The sequence below is a fragment of the Centroberyx gerrardi genome, chromosome 1 (assembly GCF_048128805.1).
Source record: "Centroberyx gerrardi isolate f3 chromosome 1, fCenGer3.hap1.cur.20231027, whole genome shotgun sequence".
NCBI lineage: Eukaryota > Metazoa > Chordata > Actinopteri > Beryciformes > Berycidae > Centroberyx > Centroberyx gerrardi.
In genome coordinates, this window is record NC_135997.1 from 31544093 (window position 1) to 31564224 (window position 20132).

Below are 20132 nucleotides of genomic sequence, written 5' to 3' on the forward strand. Positions count from 1 at the left end.
GTCGTAACTTCTTTTCCCCCCTTTCGGTCTTTATGCCTCTCGTCTGGTTCTCTCACTCTCTTTCTACTCTGTGACCCTGCCCCAGTTTCCTACGTTAAATTAAAAGAAAATCGAGAAAAATTGCAGCCGTCATCCATTAATCACGGCTGATATTAGCCATTAGTCTGCTGTCATTTGCCCCCTGGCTCTCGCGTCTGAAGCACAAACCCTATAGTGTATGACAGATATTTTGGGGGGACTTGAAGTGGTACAAATTGCAAATTGGGGTCCGGTGATGGCTACCAGCTGTGTCTACAGTCCAGCGCTTAAGCCGATCAAACTTGAAAGGACAATGGCCGTCATGCGCCCGTGTTTTAGCAAATTGGGGGCAGGAGAGAGTAAGTAAGAGGCGACTGAGAGGACTCCGGAATAAAAATGGGCTGACATCGCACAATAACGGCCTTGTGCTTGTGCCAAACGCGGACTATCGGGGCGAAGGAGCGTGCAGGTTGGCGTTTTGTAAGCGAGTTTGTGATCTGAATGTTTAGAAGCACAAAGTCACTTTGAGTCAGGTCCCACGAAACACTGAAAAACAGTAAATGCAGTGTTGAAGGACACAAATATACTGTGCATATATTATATTATACTCCATGGGCATTTAACAATCACGTCAAACTACGTCGCATACAATATTCCTTTGACCATAGAATGAATATGTACGAGTGAAGATCAACGGAAGCATTTTCTGCTTATATGTGCTAGGGATGAGCACAAGCAGTTGAATACTTAATTACCCACAAAGCATGTTGAAATCAATTTTTGACCTCAGGATGTTTTTTTATTGATTTTGTGGTGGTGGTTTTCACAGTCAGTTGGGTAGAAACTGATTTGTATGGCAGGGTCATTGAATCGCAGTAGCTGGTGGAGATCCACACCTGAAAAACTCCACTGAGAACACTTTCTGAGGAGAACTACTGTGAGATAGAACTTAATGGAGCAACACTCCAAACCAAAATCCGCTGCACTGGTGGCAGAGGAATGAAAAGCTCCTCCAGAGACTTAGTGTCCTTCCCAAACAGAACCTTGACATTCTTCACCAAAAGACATGTGGATATGGTTGTTTTTCTACATAAGAACTCGGCTCAAACATAGTAAGCTGGTTGTTTATTTCCCTGTTTGTTTTAAATCTGATCAGCTAAATTAGATTTGAAGGACTTCATTACCCAGAAATCCTGTAAGGCGATGTCAGTAAACTAAATGTCTTCTTCTTAGTATATGGTGGAGATGGAGGTGGTGAAGAGGTTCAGCCATTATTGGCGAATCCAGCTTTATCTGGAGGGAGTGGCTGAATTTTTATATACAAATTTTCAGATGGACCTGTTATGGGGAGTTTCATTCAACTACATGATCCGACTCCAAAATTCAGCCACTCTTCAATTAATGAAAAGAATTAAAAATGCCCTCCCTAGTATGTGTGTAGGCATATACACACACACCCCACACACATACAGGTCAACCCATGCTCACCCTCAGTGCGAACGTATATCCAGGCAGACATTATCTGTCTGGTGCTGTTGACGAGGGTCCGGCAGCGGTAATGGCCTGAGAACTTCCCCTGGAGGGTGCTGACCTCCAGGACGCGACCCCTCACCAGCATCCTGTACTGCAAACCCGGACCCGGACCAGGACCCGGGCTCTGGATCAGGCCTGGACCCGAAGCCTCCTTCAGGGTCTGGTTCTGGTAGTCCCAGCGGACTGGCATTCTGTGGTCAGGGACTACTGGACAACCTGTAGAGAGACATACTGAATTATATTCAATTTAATATCCTGTTATTATATGCAGTTGCCCCATGAAGTATTCAACACCCTATAGTTTTTACATATTTTGTGCATTATATGATGCTGATTCTAATAATTATCATGCACACACAAAGGGCTTATAATATACGCTTATTGTGCCTTATAATGCCTTATGAGAACCACTTCAAGAATAGTGTCACTGAGATTTCCAATGCCTCCTGCCTTGCCTTAAGAGTGTGTGCATCCATATTTGGATAGCACACTGTGTTTGTGTGTATACCTATGCGTAGGATGTCTCCAGGTCTGACAATGACACTGGTTCCACTGCGTGAAGCCATCAGGACCCTCCGCCTGTTCAGCTCCTGGGAGACTGGAGCAACCCTGCCTGCTCCAGCTGGGTATGGACCTGCATACACACACACAGACACACACACACACACACAAACAAATTGTTGTTCCAGTTGCTTGCCCACATTGTCAAAGTCACAAGGACAGCCAAACACAAACCAGAAAATGCATTGTGTGTATATACAGGACAAAATAACAGAAATACCCATTGAAAAAAACACTTTCACTTTGAAATAACCCAAATACAAAGGCAGTGTTAATTACACAGGTGAAAGGAGTCCATTTTACAGGACCAGGAGCACCTAAAGGAGCCAGCACCGTTCCCTCATGATGCTCCCACATTCCAAGATGATAACGCCCCCATGCACACTGCTGCTTTAATAAACAGCAGGATGAAGTCAGACCTGGAGGCTTTCCTTCTTGAGGAAAGCCTCCAGTATCCACTACACACAGTTCAGGATGCAGGATGACAGCAAGACAAGGAGGACTGAAGCTGTCCTGAAGGCCCTTCTCCTTATTAGATACTTGATATTCATATATTGTTAGGTGTTTCTGTTATTTCTGTCCACCTTCTGTATACTCCAGTGCGTGTCTGACAGCAGAGTTCTTACAACCAAGAACCAAGTCTCTGAAGTCCAGTAAGAACCCCAACATTCATATTATAGATTGACACTGCAGTCGACTCATGCTGGGAAACGGGAAGCGCTGATCCGACTGACTTCGTCCTTCACTCGTGGCTTTATTGCAGCCGCATGTTTAGCATATGGAGATGTGCGGTTGCTGAGGATATGCTCCTTTGAAACAGACCAGGGGAAAAAGTCTGGAGAGAGCGGCCATGGGAGTGTGTCCAAGCAAACACTGCTGCGGAGAGTGTGTGACGCTGGGTCAGAACATCAGTCAGGATAATGGCTCCTAGACCACCGTGCTGTGGCCTGGCTGGCCTCTCTGGGTACTCTCCATGACTCTTTGTGCGTGTGTGTGTGTGTGTGTGTGTGTGTGTGTGTGTGTGAACCCACTGTGGACTTGCAGGACGGTAGAGGCGGTGGACTTTCCTATGGTGTTGCTGGCCGTGCAGAAGTAGGTGCCTTGGTTCTGCAGAGAAACGTTCCTCAGCGACAGCGCGCCTGAAGGCAGGGAGACGGCACCGGCACCCAGCGGCCCGTCCCGCCTCTGCCAAGTCACCGCGGGCTGGGGGACACCTGAGAGAGAGAGGGAGAGAGAGAGAGAGAGAGAGAGAGAGAGAGAGAGAGAGGGAGGGAGGGAGAGGGAGAGTTATCACCAACTGGCAATTGCAAAAGGGAGATTTAAGACATCATGGCAGCCAAGTGAGAACAGCAGATGTGATCGTTGATCCAGGGCAAAACTTCAAACTAAGGCTATATTCACACACTGCAGCTGAAAGTGTTCAAATGTGACACAGATCTGATGTTTTCTAATCAATGTGAAAAGAAAAAAGCTGCATGGAGTCGCATTTTTTCGATCTGGACCACATGGATATGATCCTGAGGCATGCGACCTACATGAGGCTTGTATTTGAACACTCAAATCAGAATTTGTCAGTGTTGCCATGACAACAAGGAAATCTTCCGTCATTCATCTGACACAGTTGTCATCATTTTGTCAGCTTGGGTGAGCCAGCTGTAGCATGGAGGATAACGAGACACAACAATGGAAAGAAAGCAAAATCGCTCACTTGATCGGTGTGGAAGGCACAACGTCTTCAAAAAAAGTAGAAGAAGCAAAACAAAATATGAACTGATGTCTTTTGTTGTTACTCGGCGCACACGTCCGTTGGACTTTTCAACATCACTGTCAGTTCATATTGGTATCAGATATGGGTTACATCTGAGAATAGATGTGAGCAGTTATCCAAAATGAAAGAAATGAGCATGAAGGCCTGACACAGCCTAACAAAACTTTTGGCAAATGAAACTGCAGCATGTCTGACTGACCAATATGCTGAGGAACGCCGCAACCTGAGGGACACACACACACACACACACACATACACAATTTATGCATATTGATTTTGGCCTCTAGTAAGGTTGAGGCATGGAGTGTTATGGGAGCTGTGGTTACAGTACTGGCAAACACACACACACACACATACACACACACACACACACACACGCACTCACACAGAACGAGTACACTAGCCCCCAGGCTATTGATTATTATGTACTATTGTGCAGTTCTTTTTTCAAACCAAATATTTTATCATCCCAACATGGGATGAATGCATAAACATATATATGTGTTTGCATATTGCTTCTGATAAACATGCAAATACAGTCACTGCAAAGAGAAAAAGACAAGAAGAACGAGAACAGGAAAACGAAGGGAGACAGAAGGTAGAAAATGGGAGTAGATGGAAAATATTGACAGGGCAAAAAATAAATGATTGATGCAAGGACGGCAAAGAAATAGATGGGGAGAGAAATAGATGACTCTCAGTTTGCTTCTCTCCACCTGAAAACCGGCGCAGCGGGTAAATGTCAGCGGTGGCGCGGCGAGCTTGACCCAAGGCTGGTATCGATTACCGAGATAAATCCGAGTGGTGGATGCCAACTCCTACATTTCCTGCCAATTCTTGACATGTATGTACAGAAATAAAAACCATACCGTGTGGAAATATTAAACCATGCTCGACGGGATGATGACTAGACTCTGTAATACATCACCGATGTCTGAAAGTGCCGTAGAGACCGAGACGCTGCGCAGGGTGTCGGACGCTTTGATACTTTCTTCTGTCACACTTGCTGTATCAAAATCAGACCGCATGCAGCTTCCACTGCCATGCTGCTTTCTTTTCATATTAATTAGACTGACAGGCGGACTACATATGTCCAACACCACCACACTTCACAGTTGAATGAAAGGTTATTTCTGATATGTAAGCACCATGAGATCTATCCATCTGCATTTCACCCTGTCATTACACTTCTTTCCCATCTTGTAGTTTTCAGAGATGATGTGCAAACATGATGATATGGAGGCATGGTGTTATATAAAGTAGGGTTCGGCCAATATGGGTTTAAAACTCTCCATTGAAACCCATCAATAACATCTTGATTCTATACTTGTGTGGAATCTGATCAAAATGTCTCATTAGAGTCAATTCAGGTTAAGATCTTCCCAGACAACCAGTGTAGTACTGATCAAATCTACAATAAATATGTAATCAATCAAGCCATCATATCAGAGGTGGGTGACACTGATTGGCCGATTTGATTTTTAATTGAAGGCCAATATCATCACCATATACAATATATCTCTCTAACCCTAGTATAAAGAATAAAATCTTTCCTCTATTTTGGAGATATATTGGCCTATATATGGTGTTGTGTCTCTGCACCCCACAAGAGGGAACTAATACAACATGGTCCATTATGGACCATTATATTCAAGTTAGTTGGTAGAAGCTTTCCATAGCTGATATTGAGTATCTTTAAATTTGACCATTTTTATACCAAATATTTCCAGAAAACAACAAGGATTCAATGTTTTATTCTTGTCAGGGTGGAAAAGCCTCTGGAGCAGCATTTAGACCATCATGGGACACTAAAACTCTCCACTGAAAACCAGACTAATGAAATTCTTTTAGGTGGGTTAGCAGCCCTTTAAGGCAAGATGAGGCAGGTTTCATGTCTGACACCTCTGAAGCTGTTGAGTAAAAAAAAATGGAGGAACCTCCATCATATCAGAGATGGATGACACTGACTCCAATATCCAATTCTTAATAAAAGGCCAACATTGGCCCAGTCTATCAGCAAAACAGTATTTCGATCTAACCCTAATAGAAGGGATGTCCACACTGATGAGGCACAGATAGTTGGAAAAACAAAACTGGTTTCTCATCTCACTGGCCTCTCTCATGTGGATTGTCTTATCATTTGCAATAACAGTAAAACAGCACCAATTGCACAGGATAGTAAAAGCATGGGTGTCAGTTGGATATGGCACTCACCACACCTTACCCTACAGTGATTCCAAATTTGATCTTGTAGTTTATATCATTATAATGGAGAGGAACGATCAAGCAAAAATAACCAGAAATCTATTTAGAAGCCATATGTGAAAAATAAAATCCCATCAGGGGATTATTATTATTCAAGAGTGAATTGAATCCTTAGTAAATGTAGGTGTAGTACACCACTGATGGAATGTGTGCATATTTGTGTGTGTCCATATGTGTGTGTGTGTGTGTGTGTGTGTGTGTGTGTGTGTGTGTGCACACGTGTGTTTCTTGGAGGGATCACAGCTGCTGCTAGATCAGACGTCTCTCCACAGTTCTGAGTAGCAAATAAAAGACAGAATCATCTTACATTACGACCACCTCTCTGTCTATCACTCTGTATTCATCCCTGACTCCTTCATTTCTCCCATTGAGATGAAAGCACGTTATTTTCGGTCTCATTTTCTTGGGCGTCTCACGCACATACACACACACACACACTCACAAAAACACACGCACATACACACACACACACACACACACACACACACACACACACACATACACAGATACACACTGACATGCAACTTCACTCATCTCATCCAATCACCAGGTGACGAAAATGTCTGATAAAACACGCTGGTTTGTGCTGGTTGCCAAGGACCACTGCACTGAGGGGCTAGTATATAATATGATGTCAGCCATGCATGTGTGTGTGTGTGTGTGTGTGTGAGAGAGAGAGAGAGAGAGAGAGTGAGAGGCAGACAGACAGACAGACAGACAGACAGACAGAGAAAAACTTGAGGTACTACTGGGGGAAAACGTAAATACCGTAAATGAAGCAGCAGTTGTTGTGTGTGTATCCATATATAGTTGTGAGCAGTGTTGGGTGGCAACATGTTACAGTACTAATTCAGTTCCAGAAATGGTATTTCAGTTACCAATCAAAAAATAAGTTGTTTTCTAAATATCAGAATGAAGTTGAATTATCCAGAAACTATATCCCACCTCCATCCCCTGATTTTTATCATCATACTTAGTTGTTGTCCTCTCACACTGAGCTGGTTTAGATGAGAAATGGTAGAAAAGTCAACTCTCTCTCCTCTCTTTGGGGGTGTAACAGAAAAGTAAGATACCAAATAGCGTAACAAGGGAGTAATAAGTACAGTAATACAATTACTTTTGAAATGAGTAATAACTAATGAGTAATATAATACATTCTTTGAGGAATGAGCCCAACACTGATTGAATGTGTGCAAATGTATGAGTGTGAAGCTAAAAAAAAGAGATCTGTCAAACTCTCCCTGGATAAATAAAGGTTAAAAATAATGTCACTTGAAACATGCAACCTTTACTTTATACAGTAGACTGCTCTCTTCATGACCACAAAGAGCACAACAACCAGAGTATTGAATGCCAATGGATCACTCCCAAGTCAGTTCCTGATAAGTGACTGCCAAAATGAGACCTGGGCTCTCATTTCAACAGACGAGTGGAGCTCCAAATGATCCTTACTATCAAGGCTTAGTATCCTGCCATAGTAAACCACTTAAGGATAGCAGATATCTGGATAGCATGTTGGCTTTCCACGCCATGACTCCTCAGCTAAATGTGGCTTTCAGCATCTCAACGCTGGAGGGAGAGCCAACTGGGAAAACTAGAGTCAGTATCAAACCAGCTTCAAAGGGCTACAGATAAGATCGAATTCATTCAGTGGGTGGCACAGGAATGCACAGCACTATGTCAGCTCATACAGACTCATCCTCGTGTCTATCGCGACCATCCAACACCTCTTGAATCACCGGGAACCCTTCTTCCACTCCTTGTTACTGGAGGATTTAACTGAGAAGGACCTCCACGATCACCCAACACCTCGTGAACCACCGGGAACCCTTTTTCTACTACCTTGTTTCTGCAGAATATGAAGGATGAGCAGGATCTCCAGGGCTGCCCAAAGTCTTGTGACCTCTGGTAACCCTTCCTCCACTACATTTCTGTAGAATCCAATTGAGAAGGACCTCCTTCCGGGAACCTCCTCCAACCTCTGCAAAGGAGCTCCATGGCCGCCCAGCTCCATGTGACCACCGGTAACCCTCCTTCTACACCCTGTTTCTTCCATGTTACCGCCGGTAACCCTACCTCCAGTACACGTTTCTATAGAATCCAGTTGAGAAGGACCTTGACGACCACTAAACACCTCGTGAACCACTGGGAACCCTCCTACACCTACCGCTACAGCAGCTGATTTCATTGATGAGTTCCTCCCTCTCTGGTTGAAGGTGTGCTAATCAGATAAATCAGCTGGTGTAGTGTTTGGTTGGAATGAAAACCTGCAGACTCTTCCATGGGACAGGACTGGACACCCCTGGCTTAGAGGGAACTCTGACCATGCTTCCTTCCAAAATCACTGTCGCCCTCTCCAGGCTGAAACAACAGATCCTCAAACCTGTGAACACCACTGTGTCCCCCTCTTCACCCTCCTACACATAGTTTTGCTTCTTTTCCTCTGTTTATTACCCCACAACAAAAACTTCCATTGACATTACCTGTGTGTTAGAGTCCCAAATATATGCCCAACGCGATCCAACCAAGTTTAAATAAAGAGGGATTTGGTGCTCGACAGTAGAGGACAATATGTAAACAAAACTATTTTACCTGGGTACTTCATATTCAGACTACAAAAATAAGATACTGGAAGACTCAACCAAGTCTGTACATTCATTGCAGGAGGGTGACCCTCCTCACTGAGTGCTCCAGGTCTTCGTCTATGAAGTGCCTAGGTAAAATAGCTTTGATTACCAGTGTGTTGTCTGGTTGCCTTCACCCCAACACCACACTAGACTATACCTGCTCTAAATCTCATATTGCTGTGTTGTGACCTACCGGTGACAGGGCAATCCAGAGTGATGTTGGCCCCTGGGCGAACGCTGACCCGGCCGCCCACCACGGCCCTCAGGCTGCGACCCAACATCAACCCTTGGTCCGAAACATTCCTCCATGACACCGCGATGGCCGGGGGCTCTGAAGGTTCACACACAGACAAAAATATATCAGCCGCTAATGCAATGACAAATGAATGTGAAAGTGTCTTCTCCTCTGGGGTATTACTGTTAGCCACTCACTCATTTGAGTCAGCTTTGGCCGTGCAGTATGTGCCTCAAAGCATCAGTCTGACTGTAATGTGTGCTAAATCTTATTATAGACTGATACTGATACTGATACTAGTTCTTGCTGCATATACGAGAAAATACATTGAAACTGCACAATAGAAACGAAAAGTAATGATGCAAAACATGCAATATTCTACATTTTACACATTTTACACTCACAAGATATCGACAGTCAGTACTGTAGCAACAGCCCAGTTAAAAGTCAGCCACTTTTACTCAACAGATCTGTACACTGATGCACTGTGAGAAAAGTCAGAACACCTACCAGCCACTAGCAGCTGAGATGTCTCAGAGTCGGAGCCATGTGCATTGGTGGCTGTGCACTTGTACTGGCCTCTGTCAGCTGCTCTGGGCTGGGAGATGTGGAGTCCTCCAGAGCTATCCCAGGATACCCTGCAGACAGAGAGACAAAGCAAAAGTTTGTTTTCTTTCCAGTGGTTCACAACTGGTGGATCAGGATCCAAACAGTGGGTCACCAAACTTTCGGAAAGGGTCAGCTTTGATAGGGGAAAGAACAGCTTAGGGGACTACTGACTACACTTTTTGACGATATCATATATATTGAGTAGTTGAGGATACATTTTAATTCTGCGGGCATGCTGGTAGAACAGTGGTCTCTAAGGCACATGCCATGTAACTACCGTGTCCTGGGTTCGAATCCGGTCCAGGACCTTTGTCACATGTCATTCCCCCTCTCTCTCCCAGCCTTTCCTATCTCTCTCCACTGTCTAATAAAGGCAAAAAAATCTTTAAAAAGAAATTAAATCCTGCTGCTAACCACTTCATTATAGACAACACTGATAATACTGCATTATCTCCCAGAGAACTGATGAATTCAAATAGTGTCTTCACTGACTGGAGATAGGCGACAGTAGTTGGGTTTAACATATGCTGCTTAGATTGGATAGCTCTCAGTGTGGGTCTGAGTTTCTACCTGTCAGCCTTGGGCGGTAATGCATTACAGTACTTATTATTACTATTACAATTTCAGTAACAGTATTACAGTTACCAATTGAAAAAACAAGCAATTGCCTTGGTGAGTACCCCTAAATATCAGATTGAAGTTGAATTATCCAACAACTGTATCAAACCCCAAACTTCAATTTGTTTTTGTCATAAGTAATAAGCCTTCATAAGGCATCATCCACTCAACTAATGCATACGTACACTAAACGTTGACTTTCTCTGGGTGGAAGTATTCCCACTATTTTGATTTTATCCGGTAAAAGGACGACAAGAACAAGACAAGAAGAGGTGAGCACTCTTTAGTTTCTGGATCATTCACAGTAGAGGAAACATACTATTTTCTGAATTTTGAAGGTAAGAGATCCTCTCTTACCTTCAAAAATGTAATCACCAATTTTGAGTTGTAAGAGAAGTAATGTAATAAGCAGAACTACTGCTCCCATGGAGTAATAAGTAATAGTATTACTATGCTCTCCCTCTGCATGCACATCTTATTATACTGTTTAAGTTAAACTCACTTAAGGTGGGTCTCTATGTCTCTCTCTATGTGTGTGTTGAGTGGCTGAGTATATGAATCAGTCTGGCCTGGATGCAGCAGTGTTATCAGTATATTGTATTCATCTGCTTTATAAAGAGATGGAGAACCAGAATCAATTATCGTTAAACAGTGAACTCTGGCATCCCAGAATGAACTGGTAAAATATGTCAAGTAGTCAAACGTGTCACATGTCATACTTTTATCTCCAAACTCCAAAGATAACGTTTTGGTCAGAACATAATTTTCTGTATATCTGTCTGCCTGCCTGTTTAACGGTCTATCTACTGAATTGTTCTTTAGCGTTAATAAGTCTGTCCAAGAGTCCTTGGTTTAGGGATGAACAGGACTCAGCCACAGTTACGGAGCAATACAAGGGCTTCTTGATATCTGTTCAAAAGAGTAAAGCCAGCTTCAATGGGAGAGAAATCACCTAAAATCATTAAAGAAGCAGTAAGGACATGGGAGCATGATAGGTGGAGGGAAGTTCATGCAAGGGTAAGCAGACTGGTGAAATACTGGAGCATGGGCTGGGCCAACATGTTGAAATTGGGATGGGCCTTAGCATTTGAACATTAGGGCTTTAGCTGGAACTTGGGCTAGAGGGAGCTGGGGCTGGGGTCACTCTATTCAGACCAATTGTGGGCTGTGCAAGACGCTCCGATTGCAGTTATGTCTGCAGCTATGAAGTTTTGAACAGGCAAATCATGTATTTTTTGCTGCTTTGTTATTGTCTTTCATGTCACATGGTTTTGATGAGTTAGCATATCAAGGTAGCAAGTGCTAATAAAGTAACATTAATCAAAAATCAATACAAAAAGCCCCAGAAAAAACTCAAACATTTTTCAGAGCTTACCATCAACCCCAATGATGGAAGCAACCGTTCTTTCAGCATCATTTTAGAGACGTTTATTCCTGTAGTCTTTCAAATAAAAGTTGTAGAGAACTTTGAATGGTTGTAATAGACTGCTCACCCATTCTGCACATGTCAGGCGGAACTATTGATCATGAAATGAAATCACATCAGCAGGGAAACGAGGAAGCATGGAAATCCGATTGGCTTAAGGGCCTTTGACTACTAAAAGTTCAGCCATGGACAACTTTTCTCTGCTGGCAAGCATGTTAACCATCCACACATCTGCCGAGTTTCCCTGGTTGCTCAGCTATAAAGAACTTAATAGACTTCTGGTGATGTGTTGATTGTGTTGTTCACAGTATGAATACACAGTTACGCTTGGGGTTTGGACTGCAGCTGGGTCTGGGTCTGAGGCTGGGGCTGAAATAGAGCAATAGGGTTGGGGTTAGAACTGAGCTTGAGTCTGATGTAAAAGGCCTGGGCTGTTAAAGTCATGCGCTGCTTTATGGATCTCCACAGAGCAATAATCTCTCTGACGGTTTCTATCCAAACCTGTGGAAGCGGGAGCATGAGGAAATACACATTGGCGAATCCCACCCACCAGCACCTCAGACCGCTCACGACATCAAAGACTGCTGCTTGGCCCGAATGCTGCATTTCCCTCAGGCGCAGGTCTGGGACCCGTCTATTCACATCACTTAACCTTCACGAGGAAGAGGGAACGATACAAATCTCACTTCAGATCAGTATGCAGCGCTATCCTTCTTACAGTCCAAGCCCTTACGACAGAGGATCTGGGTTACTCCATTGCATCCTCCACTCTTTAAAGGGCAGAGAGGGCCACTGAGGCTGTGCAGTTTATTATGTGGGACCTTGGACGTAGCAGGGAACATATAAACCATTAGAGCATGGAAAATGTACTCTCATGGCCCTGGGAACAGCAACAGCTTGGCTTTGTAGTGCAGTTGGGGTGACTGGAGATCATGCTGTACCTGTAATACAAAACCAGCTTAGGACAGAAAGTAAATATACCAGTCGAACACAATAGGCTTACAGATGGATGTGCTGGAGATATACAGTGCTGCAGATGTTTTCATTCAAAGTAACTCACAACTACAGGGAGCACGTATTCAGTCGATTTGATCCACGTGAGACCCGATTCCAAATCCTTGATCAGGATCGTCCTTGTGTTTCAACCAACAATATCATTAGGAAAGAAATAAAAGAAAAAGGATCTGTTCATTGCTCTGTTTTCACTCCAGAAATTACTCATGTGAGCTGTTTGCCCTTCAAGGAAAGGAACAGAGCCCGAGTAAATCTGTTAAAAGTTCTTTTAAAAGGTCAAACTCAGCGCAGCATATCGCAGGGAGCCAACTTTGCCTGTTATCACACTCAATTCACTCCAAAGCCACATCGCTTTGATAAGATCGAGTCAAGGGCAACGGCTGCAGAACATTGTGTTTCACGCCACAGCCATGGGCCCAGTGAATGTCAATCAACTCGCTTTCTCACTTTTTCTTTGTGTTTGCTCTCGCTTTTTTCTTTCTCTTTCTTTCTTCCTTTTTACGATACTCTCTTGTGGTCGGGTTCAGAGTGGACCGTGGAAAAGCCAGGCAAGAGATGAAGCGAGTCAGAAACCGACTCCAAGATAGATGCGTTAGGAGTTCGGAGAAGGCGGGAACTTTCTTGTCTGAATCTTCTTCTCTTGTTCTTCTGATCCTCTGATATAAAGCTGTCCTTCTCTCCTTTCTTATACCAGTTATGGGTGGGTCCTTTGGATTGATGCTCTGCAATCACCAGCTATGGGTATGGTTTTTGTCTGACGCTCACCTAAATCTCACCTTACTTTTTCATGTTTATGATTTTCTGTTATCATAGACTTACAGCTCCTGCAGCCCTGGAAGTCTGTTCAGTAGCAAATGCTTAGTGTCATAATGAAACTGAATTTTGGGAGCATCTTGCTTCCTTAATGTGATGTATTCTTCTGCATTCTCCATTAATATGTGATCATTCAAAAGCGTAAGGAAAGTCAAAAGAGGGAAAGCCATTCTTATTTGATGTGAGGGGTGGAGCATTGGGATTGTAAAAGTAATGAGATTTTGATATAAAAATATTTTTTGTCTTTTTTTTGGCATAAATTGTCAAATAGGTGAATGGTATGATAGTTAGACTGAGCTAAAAAGGTGAAAAAGTCATTTTCATTTCATTTTCATTGCATTAGGCAACCTAGCACTTTGGTGATCCCAAGTGTCAGCGGGAGATAACTGTTTGAATTTTTAAAGGTTTGAGGGGTTTTATCATCTAATGTGACTGCGGCAGGTGGGGATGTTGAAAAAAAAATTGTTTTGCTGCAGGTTCAGCCATCGTCGGTGAGTCCAGCTTTGCCTGCCTGGAGCACTTGCTCGCTGCTGTTCAGGAGGCAGTTTTATATTTCTCTTTTGTATTTTGATTAAAATTAAAAGGGAATTTATGCAAATAAAGCAGATCTACAGTGTCTCAATTAGCGGGGATGGGACACTCTTGCTTTGTTGCTGCCCCAATTTCTAGATTTAGACTGATAAAATGATTATATTATTACATAAACATTTTGCCTAGCGCAGCTTAAGTCGAGGTCTGAATCGAACCTTTAATATTTGCACACTTGTAAAATCTTACAGATACTACACTGACCCAGCCTGCTAGCAGCATTCTGACAAACCAGAAACAGCCCTGTTCAGCAGGTTTCAGCTCGCAATACAATAACAGCACCCGGTCCAGAGGCTGTCAGTGCCTGTTAAGGAGAAGGCTAGGAGAAATCAAGAATAGGGCATGTCGTGCAAGGGATCGGAGCAGAAAAACACTCTCCCTTTAGAGCAGTCAGTCATGGCTGGGTATGATTGGCAGGGCCTCGAGCGATGCGGTGATGGCTTCCATATGCAACCGCCTGCTCCCACACATGAGAGAGGGTCCAAGTGAGTGACAGCTCTCAAACCTCAATCAGCACTTCAAGCCCGGGATTTGAGCAAAGGAGATGCGTTTTCGGAAGGGAAGGCCCTGCATTTTAGTTGACGAGAGCGCTATAGTATTATAAGTTCCCCAAAGCGCGATGTGTGTGGTCTGTGACTTCTCACGTTAAACGCCTTTCAAAAGGGCATCAATATTCATAGGTCCACAGCTCCTCAATGAGACAGAAACTCAATACCGCAGTTCGGTTGTATGTCACTGGAAATGCCATGCATCACACTGTGTCCGCAGGCTGATAAACATGTGCATCATAATTCAGAAATTGTGTATCAGTTTCTCTGAACAAATGAATGTAAATGAAACTGATCACCTGGGATACATTGTTTATATCTGCTGCGTTACCCCATATGCTCCTGGTTTAAAATATTTAACATGCAAGTTGCCTTCCTGCATACTAATGCCAGAAACACAAAACTTGCTGAGTGGGTACTCTTAAAGCAGTTTAAATTACTCGAGGTATTTTTCATTTTGCTGTATCATCACTCAACCTGCCTCGAGAAAGAGCAGAGGAACCAGTAGGACCAGAAACATGCTGATCTGGGACACTGTCCGTTAGGGTTAGACCAATATATCAGTACGCCGATATGCTGGGCCGATGTTGGCCTTTTATTAAATATTAGATATAGGCCAGTCAGTGTTGTTGTATGATGGAGGTTAGTCCCTAACCACAACTACATAAAAAACAGCCTATAATACTGCACATTTTCTTTATTCATTTAATTGTTCACGTATGTTTTTTGTAAAATAATTCTTCATTTAACAACCTACTGTATCCCAGAGTTTCTCTGCCACTGAATAGGTGTGGTGTTTCTCCAAGCCACATGCGTAATCTTTATACTACCAAAATGTTAATCGTAAAGAGAAATAGGGCGCAGTTTTGTTTTGATCTGAGGAGCTGAGGAAGCAAACATCATAAGCTACAAGTGAAAACCTCTACCATCGGTTTGGAAATAGATGAAATGACACCAGATCTTTACTGTCATTGTGGACAGAATTTGCATATTGCGAGGGAAAGTGTAGGAGGAGGGTGATCGGATCTGCCGAAGACGCATTTTTGATAACAAATGTAAATGTAATGTGGATCTGGATACAATCTGGATGCAAGTCACATGAAATGCCGGGTGTAAGTGGGATAAGTGACACAGAATGCAGCCGATGCTGGGGATAATGTACTCCAGCGGAAGCATACAGAGAAAACAGAATAGGCCCAAGAATTAACCCCTGGGGCACCCCACACCCCACTATTAGACAGGTATGAGGAAAACCAGTCAAGTCTAGATAGATAGATGATGATGATGATCATGATAGCATGATCAATGGTGTCAAAGGTAGCACTTAAATCTAAGATAGCAACTCCATTAACTCCTAAGAGGTATGTTTTATGTACTGTGCTGCTGACGGAAGCCATATTGAAATTTATCCAAGATACTTTCAACTACCTCTAAAAGTTGTTTGGCAACAATTTTTTCAATGACCTTGGAAATGAAAGGTAATTGGGAGATTGGGCTTTAGTGAAGAGGGAAGGATGGATCAAGGTCGGGCCTCTTTAGGAGGGACTGGACAGTGGCAGTCTTGCAGTAGTTAGGGATGCAGCTAGAGGTGAGGGATTTATTTACAATGATAAGCAGACTAGGGCCAATAACATCCAGGACCACTATGGGAAATTTGGAAGGGATTATATCCAAAGGGCTAGAGGACAGTCATATATCAGACTCAGTGTTTGTAAGATCTTGTAAGGATATTGGGGCAAATTGATTTAACAGGAGAGACAAAAAAGAGCTCAGAGGGGGAGCTAAGATAGAGTAGGACACTAGATAGAGTAGGACACTATCTGAATATTTATTTGCGCCCGATTTATGGGGAAACGGCCCAGAGTTAACAGGGGAACAGAACAGCAAGGACCGGCCTGGAAATGAAAGGTACCTTATAAAGCCCCACGTTTTTATTGGAATAAAGGAAGAAGGTGAGGTATACAGTGCATGGAGCCCACACTTGACAGCAGGTGCTTTATCATATTAATAAGAGCATTAAACACCCTTTTACTTGGCATTTGCAACAGTGCCAGGGGAGTAGATACAGTTCAAAAATAAAGCTGCCCCTCAGTGGAGCATACCCTGGCAAGCGGTCACCCTGACCCACAGTTGGACATAGACAGGAGGGGAAGAATTCAAAGCGAAGGACAATGTGGAAACACATTCACGGGAGGGAGTGATAAATCACACCGAGCAGCTTAGATCTCTGATTCATTAGCTGAGATCATTTACTGAGGTTCAGTACCCTCCTACATACAGAAAATTATGACGAATGCAGTGGAAATGAAAATGCTGGGAATAGCAGATATGATGTCAAGTATCCTAGTAGAGGAAAATTAACTCACATACTGTATGAGCCCTGGAGTGGTTGTTTCTGCACTATCACCTTTGATGGTTAGTACAAATCTGCCAATATGGAATTATCAAGTTTATTTAAACAGGCTTTTCACCAACAATTCACTTCAACACTATTTGGTCCTAATTTGTTGTTTTCATTTGGATTCCTAGGAGAGACAATTCACCAAAAATGTACTTGTAACTTGTAAATGTACTGGGAACTGCATTTATTAAAAAATACCCCTCACTGAGGACTGGCGCAATGCAAATTTTTCATCAACATTATTTCATTATTTCACTGAGCAACACAACAAGAGCTCGGTGTTCTGCGACATTACAACAACATTATGCGGTGTACAATGTCACACTCAAAATCTCTCAATAGCTCTTGAATAAGACAAAGACTGAACAAGACAGTTTTGGGATGTGTGTGAGATAATGTATTAAACTACCAGTTTTCTGACACTTAACTGGCTTACAGAGTTAGCTACCTGTCAGTGTGCTGTAGTGGCGCTCCATCTTTGGTCCAGCTGATTTTGGGTGGCGGGGAGCCCTCTGCGGGACAGAGTATGGTCAGTGATCGGGTCCCGTTGGTGAGGAAGGTGTTGCGTCCGATGCTGATGTTGATGTTCTTCTGGAAGGTCACCGGAACGGTCTGATGCTGTCTGATGATCACAGCTCTGCTAGCAACCTTCTCCCCCGATGCACGCTCTGACCAGTTGGGCAATCTGCCTGTTGGAGAAAGCAGAGACAAGTCTGGAATAAAGGATGAGATTTCTACACTTACAATTAGGGTTGGACTGATATATTGGTTTGCTAATATAATGGACAGATATTGGCCTTTTATCAGCCAGTCAGTGTCATTCACCTCTGATATGATGGATATGATGCAGCTTGTTTGATTACATGTAATTGATCAGTACTACACTGGTTATCTATGAGAAGCCCTTAACCTGAATTGATGCTAATATTTTGATCAAATTCCACATAAGTATGCATGAATATGCTAAGTTATATAATTATTATTATTATTAGTAGTAGTAATAGTAGTAATAGTAATAGTAGTAGTATCCTAGTATTCAATAGAGTTTTAGTCACACAATCTAAATGCTTTTCTTTTTTACCCATATGAGTTGAATACTATTTACAACTAAATCATCAACCACTAAGTAAATAGTTCGCTACTGCCACCACAATTAGAAAAAAGCAATTGATGACACAAATATTTATCACATTATCACCATAGGCATGAGCTGGAGGACAGACTGCTTCATGGACCGAACATCCTCTCCTGGAAATATAGCCAGGGAGAGATAAAAGATTCATGGGCTTGCTTACACTACTCTAACTCTAATAGATGAGTAAATGGGTCATCAGGCAAGAATACAGAACGGAGTGTGGAAAAATTATTTGCCTGACAGAGAATGAGAAAGAAGAGCATGTCAAGGTAATTTACAAACAGCCTCATAGTTAAACAGACAGGCAGCGGTGGCAAGGGCTATAATTACCTTTAAAGTGTCCCGCTTCCTCTCTGGGCCTGTTCCACAGCTGAGCAGCAGACATCTGGGTTAACAGTGAGGAGATGAGCTCTGAGGCCTGGTCCTGGTGGATCTCTCCTCTGTCCGCCTGCAGGGTGATATTAATCAGCCTCTCCTCCAACCTGGGCTGCAGGGAGGCCTCCTGGACACCGGGCGGCAGCAGAGACACACTGACACCAGGCCCATACAGGTCCAGCTCTGTGCGGTGGCTGTGGCAGCGAGGCAGCATCTCCTCCAAGCTCGGACCGGGACCGGCGGCGGACTCGTTCTCCTTGGACAGCCTGCCGATCAACCTGTAGTCGCCGCCGATCAGCTGGAGGGTGAAGATGTCCGAGGCGGGGCCGGCGATGCACTTGTACACCCCGATGTCCGCCGCCCCCAGGAAGTGGATCTTCAGAGAGCCGGATTTGGTGACACCCAGGCGTTTGGAGCTGGGTAGGGGGCGTCCATCTTTGAGCCAGCGGATGTAGGGTTTGGGGAACCTTCGGACGGGGCATTTGATGACCAGGGAGGTGTGGGGAAGGAGGTAGGCGTGGCCGCCGATGGTGAGGTGGAGGCGTTTCTCCTGGCGGTTCTGGATGTAGATGCGGTGGAGACCCATGAGCAGCGGACAGCGTTTAATTCCTTCCTCGTAGTCTCTGTCCTTCGCTGGATGTATCACCGCCTGCTTGACTTGGTTCTTGACTGGGACCTTCCGCGTCTCTTTGGGTCTCATCTCCTTCTTATGCTCTAGTGAAGTACATATGGAAGATGAGAGGGTTTATTACAGAGACAGCACAGTTTTTAAGCACATGGGGTACTCAACTTGGTATTTTTCTTTACTGAGACAGCAGGAAGGCTGGGCTCTGGGCACATACATGCAATAATTTAACTGACCTATGCAGAAGTGGTATACATTTATGTCAACAAAGAGACCTTCTGTATGCATTAAAATGTAGGCTGTACTATATTTAACATGTAGTAGGAAAGCCAAGCGAATTCCAGGGAACGCGAAGAAGGAAGTGGGCCAAGAAGTGTGACACCCTTGTTTGTGCGCTGTTCAGCACGTCAGCTGAACTCAAAACACAGAATAATTCTTGACGAATAGAAGCAGTTTGGGTCAGCGTGAGTAATGATGATTGTAAACCATGCTGATTGATGGTCATACTTAGACTATGAGAAAATGCAAACAAGACCTCCCTCCCTCCCTCCTTGGAACTCTCGGGCTAAAGGGGAACAGCCAAATAGATTTGACATCATTAACTCAAATAACATGTTATGAGATAAGGTTTGGGGTGGAGAGGGTTGGGAAGTATAAGCACAGTTGAAGAAATGGGAGAGCAGTTCGAGACCATGGTGATTATTGCTGGATGGATAGTCCAAACGTAACACTAGCCAACAGAGCTCCCAGCCCTGTTGACCACTGGATGTGGTGTCCATCAGCATGTTAGTTAAGTGGACACACCTCAGTCTTACATTCATCCTCTTACCTACTTATACCTGAGAACACTGGAAGGATATGAAATTGCTGAGGAGCACTGAACTGAGCAGCATCAGCAACAGTGAAGTCAAGTGGATTTGGGAAGTGTAATGAGTCTGAGGTAGTAGGGACGTATGATGTGTCACATCTCATT

At 43.7% G+C, this 20132-nt stretch overlaps 2 protein-coding genes across 2 annotated transcripts in view; both read right to left on the reverse strand.

The window, feature by feature from the left end:
- efl1 (elongation factor like GTPase 1) overlaps positions 1 to 20132 on the reverse strand; it is a 348687-nt gene that overhangs the window by 101589 nt on the left and 226966 nt on the right. The window lies entirely within an intron of this gene.
- The window catches only part of adamtsl3 (ADAMTS-like 3), a 157186-nt gene that overhangs the window by 7873 nt on the left and 129181 nt on the right, over positions 1 to 20132 (reverse strand). The window contains exons 20-26 of the mRNA XM_078284275.1: positions 18490 to 19155; positions 17473 to 17713; positions 9518 to 9645; positions 8966 to 9103; positions 3144 to 3326; positions 2060 to 2185; positions 1507 to 1767 (exon numbers count right to left, since the gene is read on the reverse strand). Coding sequence (XP_078140401.1) covers positions 1507 to 1767; positions 2060 to 2185; positions 3144 to 3326; positions 8966 to 9103; positions 9518 to 9645; positions 17473 to 17713; positions 18490 to 19155 — 1743 coding nt within the window. The remainder of the gene's footprint in view (positions 1 to 1506; positions 1768 to 2059; positions 2186 to 3143; positions 3327 to 8965; positions 9104 to 9517; positions 9646 to 17472; positions 17714 to 18489; positions 19156 to 20132) is intronic.